The 25,976-nt window shown below is 42.2% G+C and overlaps 5 protein-coding genes across 6 annotated transcripts in view; 3 read left to right on the top strand and 2 right to left on the bottom strand.

The window, feature by feature from the left end:
• The window catches only part of arhgef38 (Rho guanine nucleotide exchange factor (GEF) 38), a 28,602-nt gene extending 17,311 nt beyond the window's left edge, over positions 1–11,291 (top strand). For both annotated transcript variants that reach the window (XM_084078155.1, XM_084078154.1), the window contains 7 exons: positions 492–596; positions 816–929; positions 2,456–2,866; positions 3,581–3,721; positions 5,324–5,525; positions 7,166–7,470; positions 9,789–11,291. In XM_084078155.1, the coding sequence (XP_083934281.1) occupies positions 492–596; positions 816–929; positions 2,456–2,866; positions 3,581–3,721; positions 5,324–5,525; positions 7,166–7,470; positions 9,789–9,971 (1,461 nt within the window). In that variant the 3' untranslated portion in view covers positions 9,972–11,291. The remainder of the gene's footprint in view (positions 1–491; positions 597–815; positions 930–2,455; positions 2,867–3,580; positions 3,722–5,323; positions 5,526–7,165; positions 7,471–9,788) is intronic.
• npnta (nephronectin a) overlaps positions 1–25,976 on the top strand; it is a 491,735-nt gene that overhangs the window by 280,284 nt on the left and 185,475 nt on the right. The window lies entirely within an intron of this gene.
• dkk2 (dickkopf WNT signaling pathway inhibitor 2) overlaps positions 8,428–25,976 on the bottom strand; it is a 413,162-nt gene continuing 395,613 nt past the window's right edge. Inside the window, exon 5 of the transcript XR_014602243.1 lies at positions 8,428–8,440. The gene's annotated coding sequence lies outside the window, so the exon portion shown is untranslated. The remainder of the gene's footprint in view (positions 8,441–25,976) is intronic.
• On the bottom strand, positions 12,247–18,002 carry ints12 (integrator complex subunit 12). Its single transcript, XM_084074545.1, has 7 exons — positions 17,861–18,002; positions 16,709–16,872; positions 16,016–16,177; positions 15,059–15,243; positions 14,614–14,773; positions 13,887–14,039; positions 12,247–13,588 (listed from the first exon to the last, which is right to left on the bottom strand). Exons 2-7 carry the CDS (start codon positions 16,862–16,864, stop codon positions 13,067–13,069), a joined length of 1,338 nt encoding a protein of 445 aa, XP_083930671.1. The 5' UTR covers positions 16,865–16,872; positions 17,861–18,002; the 3' UTR covers positions 12,247–13,066.
• On the top strand, positions 19,161–23,410 carry LOC311063736 (GTPase IMAP family member 9-like). Its single transcript, XM_084083308.1, has 3 exons — positions 19,161–19,296; positions 21,793–21,861; positions 22,039–23,410. The coding sequence occupies exons 2-3, from the start codon at positions 21,822–21,824 to the stop codon at positions 23,043–23,045; spliced, it is 1,047 nt and encodes a 348-aa protein (XP_083939434.1). The 5' UTR covers positions 19,161–19,296; positions 21,793–21,821; the 3' UTR covers positions 23,046–23,410.

Here is a 25,976-nt window from a genome sequence, read left to right on the forward strand (position 1 = left end):
TGAGAATAGTCACACCAGGAGCCCCCGGTGGCCACAGGCACATCGTTGCTCCAATCCTCACCAAAACTTTCTTTTTTTTTTAAAAGATTTGTTTTGGGGCTTCTATGCCTTTATTGATAGCACAGTAGGCTGACAGGAAATGGGGAGAGAGAGAGAGATGCGGAGTGACACGCAGAAAAGGCTGTCGGGAACTGTCGAGAACGTCAGGCTACATTGAGCCTATCCTCAATTGGCAAAATAGTCACACGAAAAACCAAAACATTGCACACATATGGGGCACTACAGCAGAGTTTAACACTTCAAATTGCCATACTGTGACCATTTCTCTGATAAGTGCAATATAGGGCTGGATTTGAAGGCAACTAGTATTTATAAAAAGGCCCAGGATTTGGGATCAAATCACTTTCAAGTGCTGCTGGAAAGGTCTGTATTTCTTAGCACAGTGGAGTGAATGGAGCAATAAGTTAAACGTTGACCCTTGTTTCTGTTAGGTGAGGGACGAAGCGTTTGATAAGGAGGAGAAATTTTTCCGGAGTCTGGAGAAAGCTGTGAGACTGCTGTTCAAGAACATCAACTGTTACCTACAACACACCCAGGTCAGTTACTGTGGAGTACTTGGGATAAATGTATCACGTGGTCTTCTCTCTCCCTGAAATTCCCAGAAAGAGTGTGAAAGGCCCTGGCCATGTCTCCTCTCCTGGAAAACCAACCATCCCTCCACTTCCAACCACAAACTCAACACATGAGGTCAAACTTACAAGTTCCACTGTTTTCATGAATGTTGCTTTTTGGTTCTTGTCTCATCCTTTGTGCAGGAGATGGTGTCTGTAGCCATCCAAGATAATCAAGACCTGGAGAACATCATTAAGGATCCCCAAAAAATTTACACCAATGGCTTATTGCACAGCAATGATCCATATCAGCACTTTGTAAGTACCCACGGCTGGTTTGGTGATTTCATTTAATCTACAGCGCCCACTGTCAAGACTTTAATATAGGATGCATAAAGTGTAATAAAATAATTAGGACAAAATCATTTAGACTAATAACCATGACAAATAATCTTGATCGTAGGATCCAGTAAAATGATTGGCAATACAGTTTTTGCCGTAATCATGCAGCCCTATCCTAGTAATCCCCTTAGTACATAATCCTTCCTTCTTCATCCCACTCTTCCTTTACAGGGTAGATGGCTCTGTTTCTAATACTACTTACTGTAGATAACTAGGCAGAATAAGGATTTTTAGATAGTGGCTCCTCTTTTCTGCGGTTCAGAAGATCTGCAAAGCCTGGTGCACTCTTTAATGATCTTTAATAGCTCTTAGAATGAAATCAAATGGGCCATCCTCAGAAACAATTTCACCTGTACTCAGGGGAACAAGAAAGAAAGACGTAGTATCAAACAGAGTTCATTATGGGGCCTTTGACGCTGTTCAAATTGTCATTAGCATAATTTGTAAGTTCTTTGGAGGAGAACGACAGGACTGGTGGTGTGCAAAACATTAATTGAAGCCCTATTTTCTTAATTTCCTGTTAGCCTTTAGATTTACTGAGTTTTATCTATCATGATATGTCTATCTACTACAGTACTACGCCAATGCAATTTCAAGTAAGTTGGACATAGTACAAGTTGTGCAATAACCTAATCAGACAGGTGACATTGGGCAAGGTGTTCCATGTCCATGCATTAGTTTTTGTATTTTACTGTCTACATCTCTGTTACAGAGATCAATTCTTCTACCTTACCTGATGGTCTCTCAGTGGTCTCTCTCTGTAATTAGGTTCATGAACTTAATTAAACGTTATCAATGTTGACCAATCTTATCTATTATCAGTGCTTGTGACCAGTGGTGTAAAGTAACTAAGTACGTTTACTCAAGTACTCAAGTACTACACTGGAGGAATTTTTACTTTACTGGAGTATTTTCCATTTTCAATACTTTTATTTCTACTCCATTACATCTCAGAGGCAAATATTGTAATTTTACTCCACTACAATTATTTGATAGCTTTAGTTACTGGTTACTTTGCAGATTTAGATTATTATTACAAAACACACATTACCCACTTCAGCCCTATATACATTTCAGCTATTTGAAAATAGCCGACCTACAAGCTCACAATGCGTAGCGATGCGACGCATTGTGAGCTTGTAGATCTGCTATTTTCAAAATATTTTTATACTTGTTGAACTTGTGAAATGGGACATTCTGCATGATGAGTACTTTTACTTAGTATTTTTAGTATAGTATTTGAAGTATATTTTGATGCAAATACTTTTGTACTTTTACTCAAGTAAATTTTGATTACCTGACTTTTACGTATAACGTACAAGTATTTCTACAGTATTGATACTTTTACTTAAGTAAACATTTGAGTACTTTTTCCACCACTGCTTGTGACTAATACATTCATTCTACTCTCCATGACACCTTGGTCGGCTTGGCCTCCTCAGAAAGAAAGGATGGAGCGCTTGGTGCTCGCCCCGCTCACCTCCCTACAGGCCATGTTCAGCGCCCCACAGAAGCTTATCCAGAAACGCTACGACAAGCTGCTGGACCACTGCAGCCGCCTGGCGCGATCGTCCTCCTTCAACTCCTCCTCTTCCTCCTCTGTCTCCTCGTCCCCTGCTTCCTCTACCAGCACTTCCTCTTCGTCCTCGTCTCCCTCGCCGGTGTCAGAAGTCCCTCCCGGTCTAGCCAGGAGGGACTATGAGGCTCTTAATGCCCAGCTGGTGGAGGAGTTGCAGAGGTTCAACATGGCTGCTTACACCATCCTGACCAACTGTGTGATATGTCTGGTGGGTCTCCTCAGAGGCCTGACGGAATCTATGTTGCAGCGCGCTCCTTCCATACAGCAGCTACCGGTAAGGACTCATTATGTTAGAATAAATCATTTAAAAAAAAGGACAGTCGCTGGACAGTGACACAAGGCCTACACATTCAATATATATATATCTCTGCTGTCCGGCAGAAACCAGCTAACTCCAAAATGTTAATTTTTCAGGAAATGACAAAAACTAAACAAAAAGTGGAGTTAGGAGGTTTTGTTCATCATCATAAGAACAGCTAGATGGACCTCCAAGCTCACAATGAGGTTGGAGGTCAAAAGGGGGTGGAGCCTGGAGTCAGCAAAACCAGCTAACTCCACCCCCCTTTGGTGGACTTAGCTGGTTTAGCAGAAAGTTTGAGGATCCAATGGAGTTAGCTGGTTTTGTCAGAAGTGCTTTTTAATACTTTTCATTGGTTGAATATTTGTTTTACTAACACACAGACGTAAAGGGCGTTCAATAGCACGGATTTATGTAATATATATATATATATATATATATATATATATATATATATATATATATATATATATATATATATAAAGACCAAGGAGCGCCGGTCTAGTACAATTAATGTACTGTACTGTAACATAACATAATTTCGCTGTGTAAAGTCTTGTGTATAGTTTGAATGACAATAAAGTTAACCTTTCTTGAACTTGAATGACATGTATACTGTACAATGCCTTCACTCTGTAAGTCATTTGCTATTTTTGACTGAAATATTTTGTTTGATGTTTGCTTGCCTAGGCTCCATTGTCAAACATTAGTGAGGTCCAGAGCAGCATCATGGAGGAGCTGAACAACCTGGCTTTTGTCAAGGAAAACGCACAGAAACAACTCATGGAACGCAAAGTTAGCTTCGAGAGACAACGAGACAAGAAATTAACGGTACGCTTGGTTGATGCTCAGAGTGAATGTTCCACAAACCACAATAGATAAATTAAAATACAAGACTCGAATACCAAATAGCATCTCTATTGACCATATTCCCACATCCAGTGTCCAATCCAATGTGCTGCTTCAAATAGTTATTCACATTATCAACCAGTCGGTGTCCTACCAGACACCAAGGTTGACATTTCTCAATGGAAGTGTAAGGAGACCACCTCCAACCACTGCAACTGTGCTAGTTAATAAAGCAGTAAGCCCCAAGAGGCTGTAGTTTACAGAGATTTTAGACAGCAAAACCCCCTTAGGCGTTCTAAAATCACTGTAAACCACGCATGGCTTATTTATTTTACAAAAACACATAATAGATATTCAAATTAAAACAAGAATAATTTCTGCAAGAAAGTAGTCCCCTACTGCCTGCGCTAACAAGGCAATTTCTGTCTCCTACTGTATAACAGCATGGAAAGTCCCAAATACTGTAAACAAACTTCATATAATTGAAAACTAGATGTTGTCCATGTGAATTGAATCGATTGTGAGCAAAGGACCGGAACTATCCCTTCTAACTGTATTAACATACTCTCCTGGATTGTAGCTTTAATCAGTGGAAATCTATAGGCCGACAGGGAAGAACATAACCCCACGGTCTGTCCAAGGCCTTTGGCTCTTCTCATATTTAATCAAACCAATTTTAACTCAGTTATAGCACAATGTTGGGGATCTTATCGCAGGCATGCCGCAATCACTGTGAAGAGCTCTGGGTCGTGATTAAGTAGGCCGCACCAGGTATCAGTTCCCCTGAGGCTGATATCTGCATGCGTGTGTGTTTACACATTTGTGTTTGATTGAGTACACACGCGTGAACAGATCTGACTTTCTGCCACCCCCCACCCCTTCAAAACCCAAGGGGCTTTGGTACCTTTCACCTCCGCTTCTCCTCTCCCTATCTTTGAATGATCTCTCATGTCGATATGATAACCAAGCATATGCATATATATTCACAAGCCCCCACACACCAACCAACACCATCTTATTTTGAATACTTCCAAGAGTTGAAATATCTAGCACACTCTGAAGTAAGTGCAAGCCAACATATTTTGTATTTTTCCATGTCTTCAGCCCGTTGAATTAAAGGCCTTTCATATTTTTCAAACATACCTTGAATGCCTGGACCTGGATATTTTATGACATATTCTTGGTCATAATTCTTCTTCTCTCTTTATGAAATATCCAAATATCCAGCATTTGAACAAAATGCACAAATGCTCTATATGCTCTAAAAAAAACAAATGCTCTATATTTTCTACACGATTAATCTGTGTTATGGAATTATTTACCAGCATTCTTTTTGCAAGGGATTTCCCTAAATAGATATCTACCTTGTGTATACTGTAGTTTTGGAATGAAAAGCTATTACTGCCCTATTACCACCTCTTCCTCTTTTATGGAAATCTTGCCATCCCTCACATTATACCTTTTGCCCTCTCTGTGCTGGTAACTAGCTGTAAAAGCCTACAGACATCTCACAGCATGCTCCACTACAACCATATTCACTCCATGCTGCACTGACCTCATCCCCCTTATCGCCAACCCCCCCAGTTACCAGAGGTACAGCATCAGACGGAGGAGCAGAGAGCCTGGCTGCTGGCAGAGTATCCTCCCAGTCGCCTCTACCTGCTGAAGAGAAAGTGTAATGGTTGCCAGGAGCAAGACCTCAGCGTGCTGGAGGGAGAACTCGTGGCCCTGCTGGAAGACACAGACCCCTTGGGAAGCAGCAGTCGTTGGCTGGTCCACACTGGAGGTCAGTGTGTGTGTGTGTGTGTGTGTGTGTGTGTGTGTGTGTGTGTGTGTGTGTGTGTGTGTGTGTGTGTGTGTGTGTGTGTGTGTGTGTGTGTGTGTGTGTGTGTGTGTGTGTGTGTGTGTATACACACACTAGGAGACCACCATTTAGGGTTAGAATTATTGACAGAGTTATGGGTTTACAATATCAGGAAATCCTATATACAGATTGAAGAAACTATCGCACTTGTACATAATCAGCAGGTAAGGCAAGGTAGAGGTCACCTTTAGAAAATTCTACGACGTGAAATAGACCTGCATGTCTTTGCTGACTGAGGCTGTGTGTAGACACACAAACTTTGCTTCATGACATGTCAACCAACGATAGAGAGAGAGAGAGAGAGAGAGAGAAAGAAAGAGACAGAGGGAGAGAGAGGGAGAGAGTAATTCCCAGAGGCTCTTGTGGTATCATGGTCGTTCTCCCCGCTGTGCCTTTCTGTCTTGTGTCCCTGGAGACGGCGCCATCACAACAGGCACTGACTCCATTGCTAGTTTCCATGTTGCTCTCTAGGTCCCTGTGTGTCTCGCAGCAGCGCTGGAGATCGTGATGCCTTATTTGGAACAAACCTCTGCACGCAATATTACTTAGAGTACAAAGTGTCTCCCCTGGGGCAGTCAGAAATAAGGACGGGAGAGATGCAGCAATAACAACTTTCTGTTTTCTCACAAGTGTGTGTGCGTGTGCGTGTGCGTGTGCGTGTGCGTGTGCGTGTGCGTGTGCGTGTGCGTGTGCGTGTGCGTGTGCGTGTATGCGTGTGTGTGTGTGTGTGTGTGTGTGTGTGTGTGTGTGTGTGTGTGTGTGTGTGTGTGTGTGTGTGTGTGTATATATGAAGTACGGTCTCACTTTCCTCATATATTGCGATTACAAGCATTCCTGAGAAGAAGTTGTATGTATGAGGTTGTCGCTCATATTTTCACACTTGTTTAGTGCAACTCTGACTGCAACTCGATTTAAGACTTGTGTAATCAGATGCTTGTGTCTTTGAACTTTCAATATGATTGCTGCTGATAGAATCCACGTTTATCATTAGCAGACAATGGCCATTCATTCTTCCAAGCCAGGTCTGATACAAAGAACCATACCAGTGTCACTGTCACTACATATCACTTTCCATTGACAACCTCAGCCACTGTACATAAAAACCTCAACTATTATTCCTAAAATTGTTTTATTTTTGAGACATGTTTGTTTTAGTTTGATCCATATTCAATACATGTTATAGAATATACCTGATTTTTTTTCTCACATTAGCTAAAACAGTAAAAAGTATTGTTAAAAGCCCTCTTCAATCTAAAGGCCAGTCCACACCAATGCAACTCCTTGCAACTCCTTGCAACATGCAACTAACTTGCAACCATTATCCCCAATGGCAGTTACAAGGAGTTGCACTGGTGTGGACTGGCCTTAAAACTGTTTTGTTGCAAGGACTTGCGACTAGTTGCATTGGTGCGGTCTGGCCTTAAGGTCCAAGTTCGAAATGCAAAAACATAGCATTTCTCACTCAGTTTACCTGGCAGATTTAACCAGCCATGCCCTGAAAATCCAGACTAGAATCTTCAGACCTTCAGAAAAACCCTTCTCTAACCTCATGATTTTTGTAGGTCAACAGGGCTATGTTTACTCCACGTTCCTGAAGCAGTACAACCCGCTGAGGGACTTGAGTCGAGTCGGGCAGGCAGCCTCTGAGCTACAACAGCAGGAGCAGCAGCAGCAGCAGCAGCAGACTGCCATGTTGGACGACGACTTTGACAACCTCAGCCTGTTTGTGTCGGGCAGTGGCAGCAGCAGCTTGCGTAGTTTCAATCTTCACACCACTGACAGCTGCTCAACCCTTTATGGACTACAGGGGGAACTGGAGAGCCCACCAGACACACTGGAGGACATTCTGGATTCAGATGATCAGCAGGTGTGTATGTTGATACACATAATTGTGTGTGTGTGTGTGTGTGTGTGTGTGTGTGTGTGTGTGTGTGTGTGTGTGTGTGTGTGTGTGTGTGTGTGTGTGTGTGTGTGTGTGTGTGTGTGTGTGTGTGTGTGTGTGTGTGTGTGTGTGTGTGTGTGTGTGTGTGTGTGTGCGTGCGTGCGTGCGTGCGTGCGTGCGTGCGTGCGTGCGTGCGTGCGTGCGTGCGTGCGTGCGTGCGTGCGTGCGTGCGTGCGTGCGTGCGTGCGTGTGTGTTTGGGTCTCTGATTGCCAGAATGTCAGCTTTGTCAGAATGTGTAAAATATAAATACAAAAAAGGGTTAGGGTTAGGCAGGAAACTAGCTATATCCACCTAATGTTAAGACCCCTCAGATAAGAAGACATATTGAACTGACTGTGGAGGGGTTGAGATGGGTCAAACAAAATGCTGTCCATCTGGAGTTTTTGTGTACAGCTTGAGAATAGTCAAGGTCAAATAGAAGACACATTTTGTCACTCAGCAACCTCTCCAATATCAGCAAAATATGCAGGTGCAGAAAGGCTGCACATCAGTTCACTCACTCGCACGCACGCACACATGCGTGTAATCACAATAAAGTAAACTTTTAAACTCAAGCTAGGTCAAGACCATGCACGGTCAAGACTGAGAAATATACTGTAGAGACAGTGCTGATTTCAATTACAGTGACCACAAACCCCCCCCACGCCACACACCCACCCACACACCCACACACACACACACACACACACACACACACACACACACACACACACACACACACACACACACACACACACACACACACACACACAGACACGCATGCACAAATCCAGTAATCACAATAAAGCGTCGACTAAGCAATGTAACTTTTCACAGGCTTTTCAGATGCCAATAAATGCCTCCTCATTGAAGGGCAGAGCTGGGTTGGGGGTGTCTAGCTATAAAGTATGAGGACTGTTATTGCACAGGAGCCATAAAAACTGAAGTGTGCTGTTTTATGGAGCGGATGATTAGAAGCTCCGTTAGCTCGCATCGGAATGCTGGGGTGGCACCGCTGATAGGTTTATAGTATCTCCCCCCACCTTGCATAGAGATTATATGGAGTGAATAACATTTATACGATGGCAGGACTGTCACTCAGGCTGGACTCCTCAGCACCGAGGGTGGACTATGTGTTTGTGTCGGTTGGCTGTATGGGGGGGGGGGGGGGGGGCGTTTGCTATAATGTCACGTTGTTATTTGTGTCATGTCGATGGGGTTCAGTAACTTGTTGCACTATGAAACGGGGAATTGATATTTGGTCCTGGCTGTTGAGCTCCCAGTGGAAAACTGATAAACAGTGCCATCTTGTGGTTAGAATTGAGAACGCATTACTATCACACTACTTGTGGGTGAGTAGATCCTCCAGTGTGCATAAGGGCAGTGTTGTAGTGCTAATTTTGGAAGTGGGAGAGTGCACCTTTTTATGCATTTTATTAAATTCATAAAAAAATATATATATATCTTCCAGCAGCTAGAGAAGTGAGGGAGCACCGCTCCCCCACGCCCCCCCCTCCATTACACCCCTGCATAAGGGGAATGGAATGTTTTAATTTGAACATTTTATGTTCAAATTGTGTTTTTCATGAACGTTTTCCACCGTGGTATGTTCTGATGCCATTTAGAATATATAAACCAATTCAAAGCATATTCGTAGACCATTCTCTCATTCCTCTTGTGTATTTTATTTTATTTGGATAGAGATGGGTTTATAACCCTTTTATTGTTTTAACGATTTGGTTTAATTCTCTTTACAGTTTCACATTATTCGTTTTTATAACCTTGCATGTCCTCTTGTTACATCTACCCTAAACCTACTATACACTATATTCTACACACTTATTTTACTTTGTCCGAAAGCAATACACTAAGTACAATTTCTTGTATATGAACATAAGTAAGTTAAGTAGCCTCCATGTGGCCCATAGGTTAGGAACCTATCTCCTGTTTCTGTAGCATGAGGTGGCTTCATTGAAATACACCTCCGGTCCTCCTGGACAGGGACTTACCCCCAATCCAACCCTTGATGCTGAGTGAGGCATCGGGTACCATCTTTATAGTATTTGGGATGACTCGACCGGGAATTGAACCCCAACCTCCCAGTCTCAGGACGAATACTCTAACCACAAGGTGGTTAGAGTGTCAGTGAACATACTTGACCAATACACAGATTCTGATTTTGACACACTAAAATATATATGTTTTTGCTTTAAAAAGGAACGCCTAATCAGTGTGTATTTTGTCTCCATTTCTTCGGTTTCAGTTTTATGCCGTGTATGCGTTTCAAGCCCGCTGTGAGCAGGAGTTGACACTACAGGAGTGCCAACATGTCCGTATCCTGCAGTTCAATGACCTGGGAGGAAACAAAGAGTGGTGGCTAGCTGAGGCTAATGGACAGAAAGGCTACGTCCCTGCCAACTACCTTGGCAAGATGTCCTACGCATGAAGAGCGAGTGGAATAACCGTGCCCAAAACCGTATCCAGACAATGTTGACTGAACACTGTTGGCCACTGTGCAGCTTGATTGTTGCAGTTGCTGGGGGCTAAGATCCCTTGTTCAAGCACATTTTGAAGATAGTTTCCCTTTATCATTTCTAGATGAGACTGGAATGTACCTGATTACTTGATGAAGTTGCGTGTTCACTGTGGAACACTTTATAATGCCTTTATTGCAGCTATACCAACCTGTACATTAGTCCTTAATGTAAAAGTACTGTGTTGACAACTGAATTGCCCTTTTCTGTAGTGTGCTGTTACATTCACTCTAAGTGCATTATGAATGAATTATGAAAGTATTTCTTCATGTACTTCCTTACATTATTTGTAATTACAACACTTCTCCACTGGAATAAGATGATTGTAAAAGCAACTGTCAGCCTTTTTCAAGGAAAAACACCAAATTACTTGAAGTGTCATTATCAGTCGTTAATATATTGTTAGAAACAGGATCACGACGGTTGAAGGTTGAAACATTTCACACTGGTTGCACATCCTGCATTGAAGTTAATCTTGCACTAGTAATTATTTACCTTTTCATGTCTTTGACATTCTGAGCATTTAGTCAAAGACTGAGCAGGTAAGTTGTTTGACACACACTGGTTATAGAGATCAAACCTGTGACCTTTAGGCTATGGGGCATTCAAATAGTTCCCTGCATGCTGCTAAATCATCTCAGGAAATCACATCACCCTCCCCACTTGAAATCCTCCCCAAATATTGATCAGCTATTTGCTACAATACGCCTCTATCTTTATTCTATTTATTTCTAAAATCAACTTTCTGTCCCGACTCCTGGCACTTCTTTCATATGATCAGTTAAGAGACTCAATACGCCCAATCATTAAGAATGAAAACGTTTCACTTTAGTATTGGTTGCCTCTATGCTTATGCTTATATTATTGATTGCTTATATGCAATGCAATTGTTGCTTATTCTACAGAATGTAATCTGCCCTGCATATCGCATCAGCTAAATAACCAAAACAAAGTGTAGGACGACTAATATTGTGTCTGCTTTGACTTACATGATCATTAACCAATAATGTAGACATATGGTCAATGGTGCTGAGCACTTTATTGTATTGTCACCAACAGTGTTGCTGAGTTTAAATTGTTAGCAGGGTGTTATCCTTCTGAAATGATTTATTCACAGATGAATGTTTTATGTTTAAAATTATGAAAGAAATATATATATATATATATATATGAATGTACAGTATGTGCGTAGGATTGTTTTGTCCATTATATGTGATGAATAAACACATACTATTAAATTATGACCAGGTCCCACCTCTCATCAACTTTGTTCTTTTTACGGAATACAGCTGCATCATTTTATTGAGCAATATGAACTGCAACACAGGAGCATTTTTTTCTACATAATCTGTCCCTTGTACTAACTACTACAGTATATCTTTAGAAAGCATCTTGCTATTTGGCAACTGTAGTTAATCATTAAATGTGCTGCTCTAATACTGATTGACATTCATTGGATCACCCCTAAAGATGCACTGATGGGGAGCCTGGTAACTCAACCAGTTCACCCAGGGGCGTCACAGGGGGGGGTGTAAGTGGGACTGAGTTACTAGGGCCCAGAATTTGGTGCTACGCCCCCTGAATTCAACAAGACCTGAGGCTGATTCTAAAAATGTCTTCTAAATCCTAAGTTTTCTGAAAAACCTATGTTGCTATATCAGTGGTTCTCAAACCTTTTCATGTCAAGGATCCCCAAAATTGATATGTATTTCGCTGTCGGCCCCCCCTGTCAAAATATTGTTCCAGGGACCCCCAGAAGCAAAGATTTGATGTTTTGTATATTCAAAGACTTTTCAAAAATAGCAGATATAGAAGGTCGCAGCACGGCACGAAGTGTTGCACTGTGAGCTTGTGTCTCTGCTATGTTTTAATAGCCAACGCTAAAATCATTTGTACTTAGTAGTTACGCTACTAAGTAATGTCCTGCACCAAAAATAGCTAGTCTACAAGCTCACACCACGTGCAACAAAGTATATGAAGCCTTTGAGTGCACTGACCACATGCTCCTAGTGAGCTGCAAGGACCTGGGTGTCAATCAGACTCCTGGCATCATGTCTCATGTCTCTCCTCTCAGTCCTTCGTTTCCTGTCTCTCTACACTCTCCTATCTCAATAAAGCAGAAAATGCCAACAAAATATCTTTAAAAAAGAAGATAAGAAAAAATATGTCGTTCCAAGCAGTCATGAGAGTTATCACCACTACTTTATAAGAACAAAATATCTTTATGGAGTTGGTCAATAAAAAGTATTACAGTCAGGATTACACATGATTAGATTTGCTTGGGACAGAACGAGGCACACAGACTTCAGCAGCATTATTAAACATAGCAATGTTCAAGTATTTAATTAAGCCTAAATTATGCTTTGGTAAAAAAGCAATGTGACAAAAAATATGTTTTAAATTCAAATTACGACAATTTCTTCTATATGTGACAGGGTCTGATAGAATGTTCCACATGTAGGCAAATCAAGGAAATTGTTTTTACTTTCATGGGTTCTTGTCTTTTTTCATATTACATGTTGAAGAATCCACTCAATATAACAAGCAGCAGTTTTAGGATCACAAAATATTAAAATGTGGCCTTAAACTAGTTACTGCTATGAGAGACACAATTTTGTCAGACTTTTACTCAGTTTCTTGATTTGAGGATTAACATACAAATAAATATATTTTCTTCAACTATTTCCAGATTTCAATATATGCCACATATGTAAAACTGAAAAATGACCGTGCCAAGCACATTCCATCAGAATTTGTTGTCTTTTTTGTCAAGCGTAATTCTTTCACTGAAGCATAAATGAGCTGTTAGGATGGTGTTGCTCCACATGACAATGATCTCTTAATATAAAACACAATGCTCTGACATTAACATCCATACACTGCCTATATGCATATTCATTTTCCGTTCCCTCACATTTCTTCAAACAACTTGGCCCATTCTTTCTGTCCACTGACTTATTTCTACTCTCCCCATCTTCATCCCCCTCTCATTAATTAGTTTCTGTTCTCATTTCTTCAGTTTTTTCTGCGCTGCTTTCTTCTTCACCATCTGCAGCCGCTTCATGGCGTTGAGCTGTGACTCCTGGGACGTGGGAGCCTTGTCACCTGTGACGCCCTTTGACCCATTTCCATTGTTCCCATTTCCTCCCCCGTTGTTGCTCCCCCCACCCGATCCCCCATTCCCTCCCATGCTGCTGCTGCTGGGGGATCCAGCCCCTGATGATCCCGTTGCGGACGACTTCCCCGGGCCGTCCCCACTGGATGAGCGGTTTAGAGCTTGCTTACCCAGTGTCAATGGCGGAGGGGGCTTCAGTGGCACCTGGTTTGATCCTAGACCTGACTTAGTGCCCGCTAGCCCAGACAGTCCTACAGGTTTCTGGCCACTGCCAGCACCTGAGGAGCCCAGTTTGGAGCTGGAGGAGACGGAGGGGTTGGTCTTGGCTCCAAAGGCAGCCCAGCCAGTGAGACCACTGCCAGAGGAGGTGGAACTACTGCTGCTGATGGCACTGGCTGATGTTGTGGTGGATGCCTGGACAGAGTAGAACAGAACAGGTTAATGTGCACACAAGACCCCCAATGTAGTCGTTTTAAGGCATGAGAAACAAGTTATCAAGATGCATTACCTATACAACATTGCTGCATAAAAATAAAAAATCCCATTCTACTTTTAATGTGAGGTGTAAATAAATGTGTAAATACATGATCATCATCATTCAATAATTCAATGTTTTAACAAGGCAAAATGAAAGAAACAAACGGATCCCAAAGGCTACCATAATGTAAAGGAAGAAATATAATTCCAAGAATTGTCTCATTGTTCTACATACCTTCACCTCAGTTCTTTTGAAAGCCTGGAAGGTACTGGTTGTGTCTGGCTTGAGTTTCAGCTCTGGTTTCTTCACCAGTGTGTCTTTAACAACAGGGGCCACCGATACAGCTGCTGGGGCTGGCTTCTGAGGAGGTTTCTGGGCCTTCTGTGCCTGGTGCACAAGTCAAAATCAAGATACAGAATCAAGATACAGTATCAATTGAATTTGAACCGGTGGAGCATAGAAACACTATCGAGTAAAGTATAAGAAAATAAGAAAGTAAAATAAGCTATTAACAATATCAGATATGTACATAAGTTAACAATGTCTCCAATGACATAATGAACAGCAAATGCATGTATGAATGAGTAGCGTTTAAAGCCAAATTCCAAAACTCAAATTTCTGTTTCCTCACCTCCTCCAGCATGCCGGTATTATTGAGAAATTGGTGACCTGCCAAAATATGTGACCATCTTTTCATTCTTGTGGACTTCACATAACATCAATGTCCTTAGTAAATGACTGCCGTTTGTTTATTAACAGAGTTAAACCTAGTATACTTTTAATAAACAAACAGCAGTGATTTACTTTCGGACATTGACGTTATGTAAAGTCCACAAGATGGTCATATATTTCAGCAGGTCATCAATTTCACTGTAACACCGCCATGCTCAAGGACAGAGGAGGCAGAAATTTGAGTATTGTTATTTGGCTTATGGGAGGAAGGGAATAATCCTTTCCTTACCATGCGTTTCATTTGCCTCGTGCAGCGGGCACAGTACCAAACCAGCCGTGGGTCGTTGACATCTTTGTCCGACACCGGAGGTTTGTGACATTCCTGATGGTACAGGTTATGGCACTCCTGGCATTCGACAAGCTGGTTCCCCATAGACACTGTCATCTGTCTGAATTAAAAACAAGTATGTCAAATTAACTTTTTTTTTTTCCTAAGTCACCACCGCAACAACTACAGTAACAGGTTAAATATGAGTTTTTATGTTGCATGTGAATGGAAACGTATGAATGATCAATACCTATTTTGTATTCTAGTGTGGAATAACACTACTAGATTGTGCAAGTTCACAGAGCAAAGTCAATATTACACAGTCTTTCAATAAATAAATAAATAATGTCTTACAAGTACCTTATAGTGCATCTTTTGCTACATTAACTCAATTATTGACACTTACCTGCAAACCACACAAGCTAGGCCCATTTCCATGGCAAAGTCATCAGCATTGGTCTCATCATAATCGTGTATGTTTGGCAGGATGAGGTCTTTGCTTGTTTGAACGGTGATTGGTGAAGAGCGGCTCTCCTGTTTCTCCAGGCGAGGCTTCTTTGGAGGGTCGACCTCGGCCAGATCAACCCTGACCTTGGGTAGAAAATAAATGTAATTTGTATCACAGTTTTCAATTAAATCAGTTCATTTTGGTGTGCACACCACTGTGCAAGTCATAAGTTAGACTTATTTCATTAATCATGTTCAATCATATATCCTGAATGTATTTCCTATAATTAATGATCATACAATATTGGCACATGTGGAGCATTAATACAATTTATTCACAGCAGTAGTGAAACACAATGAAAGTGATATTTTTTTGGTGTGCGTTTTTGAGTGTATACATTTTCAGGTGTGTCGCCAACTTCATCCAATCAGGAGAGAGTATCAGCTTCAATTTCATAGCGTTCCAGTGACACTTTTGGCAGCTCATTTCTCTGTCATCACTTCCAATTTCGATATTCTTGTTTTTCCTTACTTTTTAAATTTTCTTTGCATTCTAGCTCTTCTTTTTTTAAATCTTATTTTACTGTTGTTGTTGTTGTTGTTGTTGTTGTTGTTGTTGTTGTTGTTGTTATTATTATTACCTATGCTGCTGCATTGTCTGAATGAAGCCGAACAAAAATGTTACTCTTTTACTCTTACTGTATGTACCTGTACACAAGATGTAACAAGTTAGAGCCTTGAACCTGGAACCTGTGTCAATTCTCTGTCCTCATTGGATAAAATGTGTATCCACACCTGAAAATGCATGTTCTGTTTACTAAAGAGCTGGAGAGACAGAGACCACTGTTACTGAACAAACACTACGGTATATACTGTAGCATCAGGGCGTGTGAGGATAATAACATACACCTGGTACCTTTTCAGCGGGTCTTTTCTCTGCCTCCTTCTTTACTTTCTCTGAGTTGCTGGACTTGCTGCTACTGCTGCTGCCAGAGGACGAGGAGGAGCTGGACGAAGACTTGGAGTCCTGTTTACTTAGGCTGAGCTTTGACACAGAACTCTTGGACACTTCTATATCCTAAAGACACACATACATAAGAGTTATAACAATCTGGAGACTCTGTTTACATTTTAGACTGACTTTTCGATAAGGAGAGGAGTGGGCACATGAGATTGAATACTCTGGACAGTGGGCACCATTTATTTTTTATATTTACTATATTTTTATTTATTTTTAAATTATATTTTTTATAAATGGGGGGCAAATGCCATGCCAATTTCTACACATTTTTGTAAGGCCTAATATTTCTACAATTGCTACGATACCTACTACGATTTGAGGGGTAATTTTAGGTCTAATAATGACGTACCATTGTACCATGCATGTTCATCATGTATACTTATTTTTAGGACCATTTTCCAAAGCACACATTTATTTTTCATTTTTATTTTTTGGGGGGGAAAAAAGGCCACTTGCATCCCTCTTTTCCAAATATTGCCCAATGACACTTGAGCGAGGCACATCATCACAGAGTTGATGGTATAGTTGAGGTATATGGACTATGGAGTCTAATCTCTATCTGAGCTTTTTGTGAGATGAACGCCTTACCTTCAGTGAGGAGCGATAAGATGAATCGCTGCCTCTGGCCATGGAATCATCCAGCAGCGCTTTGAGTTTCTCAGCAGAGTCTTTGCTCTTAGAGTGCAGATAACTGAGTCCCTTCAGGAAGATGGGATCTAAGTCAAGACTCACGCTCGCAGCCATGGTTGAAACTATAAGGGTAAGTAATGAACATAGTAGTTAATTTAAGAAGGCTTCAATTTAAAGGTATATTGTCATACAGCGCTGTCCAGAGCCACATACATAGCATTGCTAATATGCAGTGATGGAAGAAGTACGTATGTTTTACTTAAGCAAAAGTATCAATACGGCAATGTAGAAAATACTCAGTTACAAGTAAATGTTTGGGATTAAAAATGTACTTGAGTAAAAGTACATAGTACTTATTTTGCACAATGTCCCATTTCACAAGTATAAAATATTTTGAAGATAGCAGATCTACAAGTTCAGATCTGCTCTTTTCAAATGGCCGAAATGTATATAGGGCTGAAATGGTTATGTTTTATAACAATAATCAAAATATACAAAGTAACTAGTAACTTGAGTTTTCAAATAATTGTAGTGGAGTGGAGTAGAAATAAAAGTACAGCAAATTGGAAATACTCAAGTATGTACTTAAGTACAGTACTTGAGTAAATGTACTGTAATAGTTACTTTCTACCACTGCATAGCATTTAGATCAGTGGTTTTCAACCGGTGGTCCGGGGACCACCAGTGGTCCTTGAGGGAGTACCAGGGGGTCCCCAGCGAAATGAATTAACATAGCGTCACAATCATTTTAACCACTTAGCTTTGGCTATTCAAAAATAGCAGATATACAAGCTCATAGCGCGGCTTGTAGATCTGCTATTTTTGAAAAACCGTGGAAAAAGTGTGCATATCTTTGAATATTTATATTTTTTTAAAGCGAAAATTAACTAATATCTTTGCTTCTGGGGGTCCAGCTGGCACAAAACATTTCAAATGGTGGTCCGCGGCCAAATGTATATCAATGTAGGGGTCCTTGGCATGAAAAAGGTTGAAAACCATCCAGACTGTACAGTGCACTGTGACTGATAGAGGTGGAACATGGCTACTAAAAACGTCGCTTGCTGCCTAGCTTATTAGCTGTACATCTCTTTAGCTTTTCCACTATCTTACCTGTTGTTGCTATAACACCCGCAGCGGTGTGTTCCTTACAGTGATATGGCTATTGTGACAAACAGATACTGAACGCTAAACTAGTAAGTATTTACAAAAGAAAGAAGTGTCATCCTCCTCCCCGCGTATGAAGGGACGCTTTTCCTCCTTGTGTCCTCTGTGTGTGCAACCATCAAATACGTCCGCGAAACAGTGTTGCCAGATTTTGTGAGGGAAATAAGCAACCAGGTCTATGAAAACAAGCCCAAAGCATGAACACTTTAACCCTGTACAGCAGCCATTTGAAAATAGCCGAAAATCGCGACGCGTTGTGAGCTTGTAGAGCTTGTAGATCGGCTATTTTCAAATAGCCGATCTGTATCTTGTATCTTGTAGAGCTTGTCTTTCTTAAATCTTAGAAATGTGGAATAACAACACAAATATCATGGCACAAAACATTTTCAGATGGGGGGGGGGGGGGGGGGGGGGGTTAGGGGACAAATTACATATTACATTTGGGGGTCCATCATGACCTGAAAATATTTCAGAACCACTGGTTTAAATATGAATTGGAAATTACAATTCCTATGTGCAGTTGCTTATTTGGGCTTATTCCAATTTGGAATAAGCCCAAATAAGCAACTACACATTAGGAACAAGCGAAGCCCAAAACTCAACCCGCAACTACCAAAGGTGCAAAAACATGGCACCAGCTCTTTAATTTCATGCTTGCTCTAACAATTATCTATGTGCAATGAAATGGTGCTTACGGGCACGGTCACACCTAAGTTTAATTCTATATGGATTCTGCCAATGCTTTTCAATGGGAATGATGTGGTTTGATGGCGCTTGTGTCTTTCGGTGTGTCGCGCACACCTTGCGTTTATGGGTTCCGAGACAGATTTAGCTTTTCCCCCTCTGTCCAATCGGGTGAGTCGAAGGCGGACCGTCCCAAGACTTAGATAGCTGGCGCTTGGGATAACGGCGGGCTACGGGTTATGTTATACCTCTATGGCTACGGGGAGGGTCCTGAAAGTGAGTGACAGGTGCGTTGGTGCTTGGGATAGAATGCGCTGCGAGCTACTCCGGTTTTTTAGAATGTGCTGGCTGCAAAAAACAGTCGACCGCGCACAACCTGAGTTTTTCAGCTGCCAGCCATAGTTTGGTGTGACTGTGCCCTAAGGGCGCAGGTAAACAGGTTCTGCAATCTGCACCTTACCTGCCCAGCAATCTGGGGGGGGGGGGGGGGGGGGGGGGGGGGGGGGGGGTGTTACCGGGCTAGCCCAGCCTGACCACTGTTAAAGCAACCAACAACTCAACAGAGAACGTTGTCTTTTATGAACTGCGAGCGTACTGTATGTTCTATGAGAGCTAACTGTTAAAAAACAAAGAAATTTGCTGCAGTTACCTCTTGTCGATTTCAATTCACTGCCAACTTGCTGCAACAAAAATCCCAGGTAAGCCTATAGCTGCTGCATGTCAATGAAATGGAAAATGTTAAATTAACCTATTTTATGTGTCATTTAAATGTAATGAATTGTGGGGGAATTTAGTGATGATAACGACTGGTGTTAGTTAGGGATATTTTGATGTTAAAGTCAGTGTTAAATAGCTCTATAATCGTTATTTTTTAAATGTTTTTGGGGGCTTTTCTAACTTTGTGGTACAGTCGAGTGACAGGAAAAAGGGAGATAGACTGGATTGACACGCAACATAGGTCGTCAGGCTGCATTACAGCGTACAGTATGTGGTATAATGTGCCTTAACCACTCGGCCATCGGCGCCCCAAATAGCTCTATTGTGATAGATACAATTTATATAGCGCTTTTCTAAGTACCTAAAGTTGCTTTACATATTTGCTAGAGTGTTTGTTCAGTAGCAGTGGTCTCCCCTGACAAACCTCCAAGAGCCTGAGTGACAAACCAGGCTCTTTGGCTGATTAAGCTGCTGATCAGACTTGTCCTTCTCCTGCTGCCGCCATTACTGTGTGCCCGGATGATGTATTTACGCTAATAGATCAGGGGTCTTCAACGTTTTTCGGGTCAAGGACCCCTTAGCAGGGACCCCATACTGTATATTCTTGTATGCTTTCATTCTGTCATACAGAAACGTGAATGGCGTGTGCATTGTGGCCTTGCATAGAACTTAAAAAAATATTTTCAGCTCACAACCCAGACATCGTCTTTGAAATTGTCAGCCAGCTCAGTGCAGTTTTGGAGAAGTAAAAACTCCTGACTAGACACATAACTTCAACTTGCGTGAGAACACTGAAATTCATCGAATCTCAGAATGGTGAAGTAGAGCAGTGTGTTCTTCAAAATCTGCTATTTTTGTAAAAAATGTGAAAAGTTGTGCAAATCTTTGAATATGTATTTTTTAAAGAGAACATTTTAACACAAATCTTTGTTTCGAGGATTCTATAAATGTCTTCTAAATCCTAACAGTTTTTGGAAAAAACTTATGTCGCTATAACTTTTTCCATGTCAAGGACCACCCAAAATGATATGTATTTGGCCGTGGACACCCCCATCTCATATGTTGTTCCCCCCGAGAAGCAAAGATTTGAGTTAAAAATCTTCGCTTTAAAAATAATAATATATATATTCAAAGATTTGCACACATTTTCAAGATTTTTCAAAAATAGCAGGTCCGAGTGCCATGCTGCGAACTTGTAGATCTGCTATTTTTGAATAGCCCAAAGAAATCTGAAATGACGCAGATGCTTTCCCGGTCTTAATGGATTAATTTCTTTGATCGAGTGACTCCCTAGTCCCTGTGTCGCATGCAGTTTACCCTGTAACCTGTGTAGCATGCAGTGCCTCCATCAGGTGCACACTGAGCCAACCAGTGCTCGAGCACCTGCCTGTTTGTTAAGAGAAATTCTCTTATTTAAATATAGGTCTTGCTGAACCACATTTGCTCTCCACCCTGCTCTCATTCAGTACAATGTAGGTTAGGTCGCTTTATTTTCTCATCCTGATAAAGTCTGAAAACGTTTTAGTTGAGCATGGCAGTCTCCATGTTTCTTGTTAAAACCAGAGTATAAAAGGCACGAAAATAGCAAATTAAGTTGTCAGCACTCGCTATGCAACACTTTTAGAAGAAGGAAGAAGGAAATGCAAACGTTTCTGAGACATACTGTATGTGGGTGTGAAGTGTGGTTTACATTATGCAAGTAACACTCAAAAGTGTGAACTTGCTACAGTAGGTTCTGTTGTCAGGCTTTTTATTAGGGCTTATGAATCATTATCATTCACATTGTAATGATATGAAATATGTACACTTTTACTAGACTTAGTCTATAGTGTTTAACTTATCTGTTGCCTAAATTGCTACTGTCCTTCACACAGTGGGGGTTGGGGGTATAGTTGGGTAGTCTTTCTTACAATTTACATTTGCTAATAGTAGCCTACTGTATGTTGGATTCATGCATATTTTCAGACATTTAAAACAAAACAAAAAGGGCCCCCCCTGCAGTGACTCCGAGGACCGCCAAGGGGTCACGGACCCCAATGTTGAATATGAATACCCATGATGTAGATCCCAGTGGAGAGTGTGTACTGTGATAGGGTTCCTTCTTTGAAGAACACAGTGTGGCCAATTGCATTTACAAAAAAAAAGAAAAGAACAGCCAACCTAAAAGTAACTAGTGCTTCACAGCCTTCCTAGAAATGTAAAATAATCCATTATCTTGGAAATGTACTTGAGTGAAAGTAAAAATGATCAAAAAATATTCAAGTAGTACAAATACTCAAAATCTGCAGTATTTTACAGTACTCAAGTACATTTACTCTGTTACTGTCCACCACTGATCATTCTTCAAATGCAGATTTATTGTTAATTATTGTTCAAAATAATTCTCTCTCTCTCTCTCTCTCTCTCTCTCTCTCTCTCTCTCTCTCTCTCTCTCTCTCTCTCTCTCTCTCTCTCTCTCTCTCTCTCTCTCTCGTAAGGAAGGAGAAAAAACCCCATCAAAACAGACATGAGTGCAGATTCAAGCAGCATGAAGGCCAGTGAAGGAGGTATGCATCTTGCCAGGAGACATACTGTACAACACATTTCAATATACATTGTTCTTATTCAAACAAGGGTGGAATCTGTAATCTGTGGAATCTGAGTGTAATTAAATCTAATTAATGTTATCGAAAAACCTTAAATAGTCAGCATGCATTTATTACCATATGCTTTTTATCCACCAGCTCTCATAATAAATGATGAAGAAGTTCGGATTGTGCTGGTTGGGAAGACTGGAGCTGGAAAGAGCGCCACTGGAAACACCATCCTGGGTTCTGAAGCTTTTGAATCCAAAGCTTTGGTTGAATCTCTGACAACTAAATGTAAGAAGGTCGGAGGAGTGTTGGCTGGTAGAAATGTCTCTGTTGTTGATACACCAGACCTGTTTGACTCCAAGATCGGTGAAGATAAAACCCTCAATGAGATTAAACAGTGCATTTGTTTTGCTGCTCCTGGTCCCCATGTGTTCCTGATTGTGATCAAACGGGGAGGCTTCACGGACGAGGAGAAGAAATCAGTTGAAATGATTCAGAAAGTATTTGGCGAAATGTCAAACAAATACTCCATGATTCTCCTCACTCATGGAGATCAGGTTGAAGATGAAACAGCTGAAGAAATGTTGAATAATAGTCCAGAACTACAAGAATTAGTCAGCAACTGTGAAGGTCGCTATCACGTCTTCAACAACAAAACCAAGGATCCCTCTCAGGTCACTGAGCTGCTGGAGAAAATCAACAAGATGTTGAAGAAGAATGGAGGAAGCCACTACACCAATGAGATGTTCCAAGATGTGGAGAAAGAAATGGAGGAAGAGAAAGAGAGAATCCTTCAGCAGATGGAATGGCTGGAAGAAGAAGCAAGAGAGGAAGCTGAGAGAAGGAACGCATTCATCGGTGAAGTGGATCATTCTGAAGTTGATTCAGATATCCAGAGTGATTGCTGGCAGACGGGTTTGGTTAGATTGTGTGTGGCTGGCGTGTCAGGCGCTGTAACAGGGGGTCGAATAGTGGCTCGCGCAAATGGACTATGCGAACCTGATGGCAAAAATAGAAGTGAGAGATTGAAAAGATTCATCGAGTACGGGGCTGATATAGGACACCGTGTGGGAAATTTTGCAGGTGAAGAATGCAAAGAAGCAGGGGGCGCAATTGGGGGAGGAGTGGGAGCTCTTGCTCACTTGGTGTTGAAATGACAATGAATGACACATTTTGAATGAGATACATGTTGTTGTTTCCCACACATCGTTTTTATGGGTCACGACTCCCGTTTTTAGTTTTTGTTTTTCAATGGATATTCAGAAATGGAGGACAAATAATGCCTATTTTCATTTTTTTTCTAAATATACTTAAGGGATTCATTCATAATGTATTACAATTTTTCTATGTTCCGGTACCGGAGTCGAGGTGAAAAAGTTTGATCTAAATCAATACATCCACATCACAATGAACACCAATTTCAATAGTTAGTTAATGTTTTGAAACATTTCACTTTCTCTGTACACACCAGTTAACCTATTTTGATCATAACTTGTGTTCTGTTGATATCTCAATAAACTGATGTAAGACTTTATAGATGTGTGATGTTTTGATTATACAGTAGCCAATGTACACACAGTATGTATTTTTGGGAGGTCTGGTCCTCCAAACACAGGTTCGAATTGACAATGGAATAAAATGGCAAATAACTAAAACACACATTTATTATCTAAAAGTACTAATATAAGGGCTTCTATCCACCATAAAATTGCACAATAAAAATGCCTACCTAATAATCGTAAAAGGGCCCAACTAACCAACTAAAAAAATAAAAGCAACATAAAAAAACAGCGGGCTGAAGAAGGAAGGGGTGAACCGCTACGCTGGACGGCGCCACCTCTCAGACCGGCTTCGAGGTCCCTGTGGAGAACAAGGAAGCACTCCAATCACAGATACAAGGCACCATTCTGTCTAGCACATGTTCTGGAGACCACACAAGTATTGGTGTCGATGGAGACTTACCGGCGGGGCAGAGCCGCCTTTGCACTGGTCCTCCACAGGGCACGATGTGGTCCTTGGATCATGTGTTTGCCGTGCTTCCTTTGTCGAGAGAGAGAGAGAGAGAGAGAGAGAGAGAGAGAAGAGAGCAACAACTTCTTTTTTTCTTTTTCTAATTCCTTTATGAATTCCCCTCCACACCTGTTGCCCTATTTTTTCCCCTCTGTTGAGGAGTTAGCCTCAGTGATCTAAAGGACTGTATATTTCTAGGTGCTGCCGGATATATAACCGCTGTGGAGTGTTCCACAGGCCCGGGAGAATTCCCTTAATCACCCAAGTAGTTATGATGAATGGGCCTAGTTTCTAAGTATGTTATGAGTATTTATGACTCTTTCTATTGTTATAGATTATTACTATTTATCACTATGGAAGCCGTCGCACACGACTGTCCTCTCAACTGATGACCGTAGTATTATGGGTAGGATATGATGCCATGCTGTCGTAAGACTACGTCACGCTGGCGTTGTGTCCATATACGGACACAGTGCCGGATATCGCTAACGTCCTTCGTAACACTCCCGCCGAGTATGGTGGGAAAACCATACTCTCATTCTCGAATGACGGTGTCAGACGATGTCCGGTGTTGTGTTCCGCTATGGTTTCTTTCTCCCGCCTTTCTTAACTTCGATTTCCTCCTGATGGTAGGGGTGGAGAACCCGTGTGTGCTTTCTGTCCGGGAACCTCTACATCTCCGACGGGTGCGAGCGATGTGGATGGATGTGCTATGCAGCTGGTGCAGCGGCGTAGATGCAGGGAGGCTGGCCTGGATGGTTCAGGAGGAACTTGTGTCTGTGACTGCAATGTGCGGTCACTATGACATAAAACACCATGGTAACAAGACCGAGAGTAACAATCGAATTCACGTCTCTTGATTCTGTTACCTGACTTCTATGTGAGTCGTCATGGTGTGGGTCTCCTGGTCTCGTGCCTCGTTCCACCTCAGTCTCTGGGTAGAAGACTTGAGGCAACGAGGTTTCACTGTTCACTGGGTCTGGGTCCGTTACATCTGACACGTGGCCCAAAGGTCTTGAATGGCTTGAGTATGGAACAGCTTCTATCTCGATCAAGGCGGTGGAGGGTGCCTCCTCAGAGATCACCTGCGTTCCTAAGACTTCTCGGAGGACTTGTTGTCTCACTGCGGGGACTCTCTGCGTTGTTAATCGCGATCGTTCTGGGGGCCTTCTCTTGATCCGTGGACCTCTCCCCCCCTGGGGGCATAGCATTATCATTTCTAGTCTTATGGCGTCGGGGAGAATGAGCAGGCACTGCTGCGAAGTTTGGCATTGATGTTGGGACGGGCTACGCCCAGCCTGGCTTGATTGCCGGGCAATAGCTATCGCTGTTGGTCCTAATCGCATGGACTCCTTGTGGTGTCCATGCGCTCCTTGTGGCGACTTCAAGGAATCTTCTTCAAGGACAAGCTGTAGATTGATGTCATTTGTTGCGGGAGGGGGGTCTCCTGCCTGCGGGACTGCTCCCCCCTGGACCGCCTGTGTAGCAGACGGTACAGTAACTGTAGGGGGTCCCTCATTAAGGTCCCGGGCGTCGTCTGGGAGGAGATGACTGTTTGCGTCTTCACGACTGCCCCCCCGTGGAGGGGTGGACATCCCCGGCGCTATCATGTTAGACTGGGGAGGGACATGGGACATGGGAGTGACTGCGAGCTCCGCCGTAGGCTGTTGTTGGTCTATCTCTTGTATCTCTTGCAGCGGTTCTGTAGTGAGGACGGTGTCCAGGCTAAGCTCTGCGCTAGCTGGTGTGGTTGTGCTTAGCACGGGGTCGGTGTGCTTGGTGTGCTTCTCAGGGGTGGCATGTGTTGGTGCCGGGGCCTGACGTGGGGGATTGCAGGGATTGACGTCGTGGAGGACGGACGCATGGTCCCTGAAGCATACCGCGCATGAGAATTTGGATGCACAGTCCGCGTTCTGGTGCTCGCGGCCGCATTTCCTGCATCGCTTCTGTGCTTCTGATCCATGACTCTCTAGTTTGTGCCGGCAGCTGTACGATGGCAGGGCACGCGTTGATGAGGTGGGTTCTGTCGTCACAGTACGGGCAGGGGGCGGCCGCCTGGGGTTGTCCACGTGCTGTGT

Source organism: Gymnoscopelus microlampas (genome assembly GCF_963454915.1).
Source record: "Gymnoscopelus microlampas genome assembly, chromosome: 2".
Classification (NCBI taxonomy): Eukaryota; Metazoa; Chordata; class Actinopteri; order Myctophiformes; family Myctophidae; genus Gymnoscopelus; species Gymnoscopelus microlampas.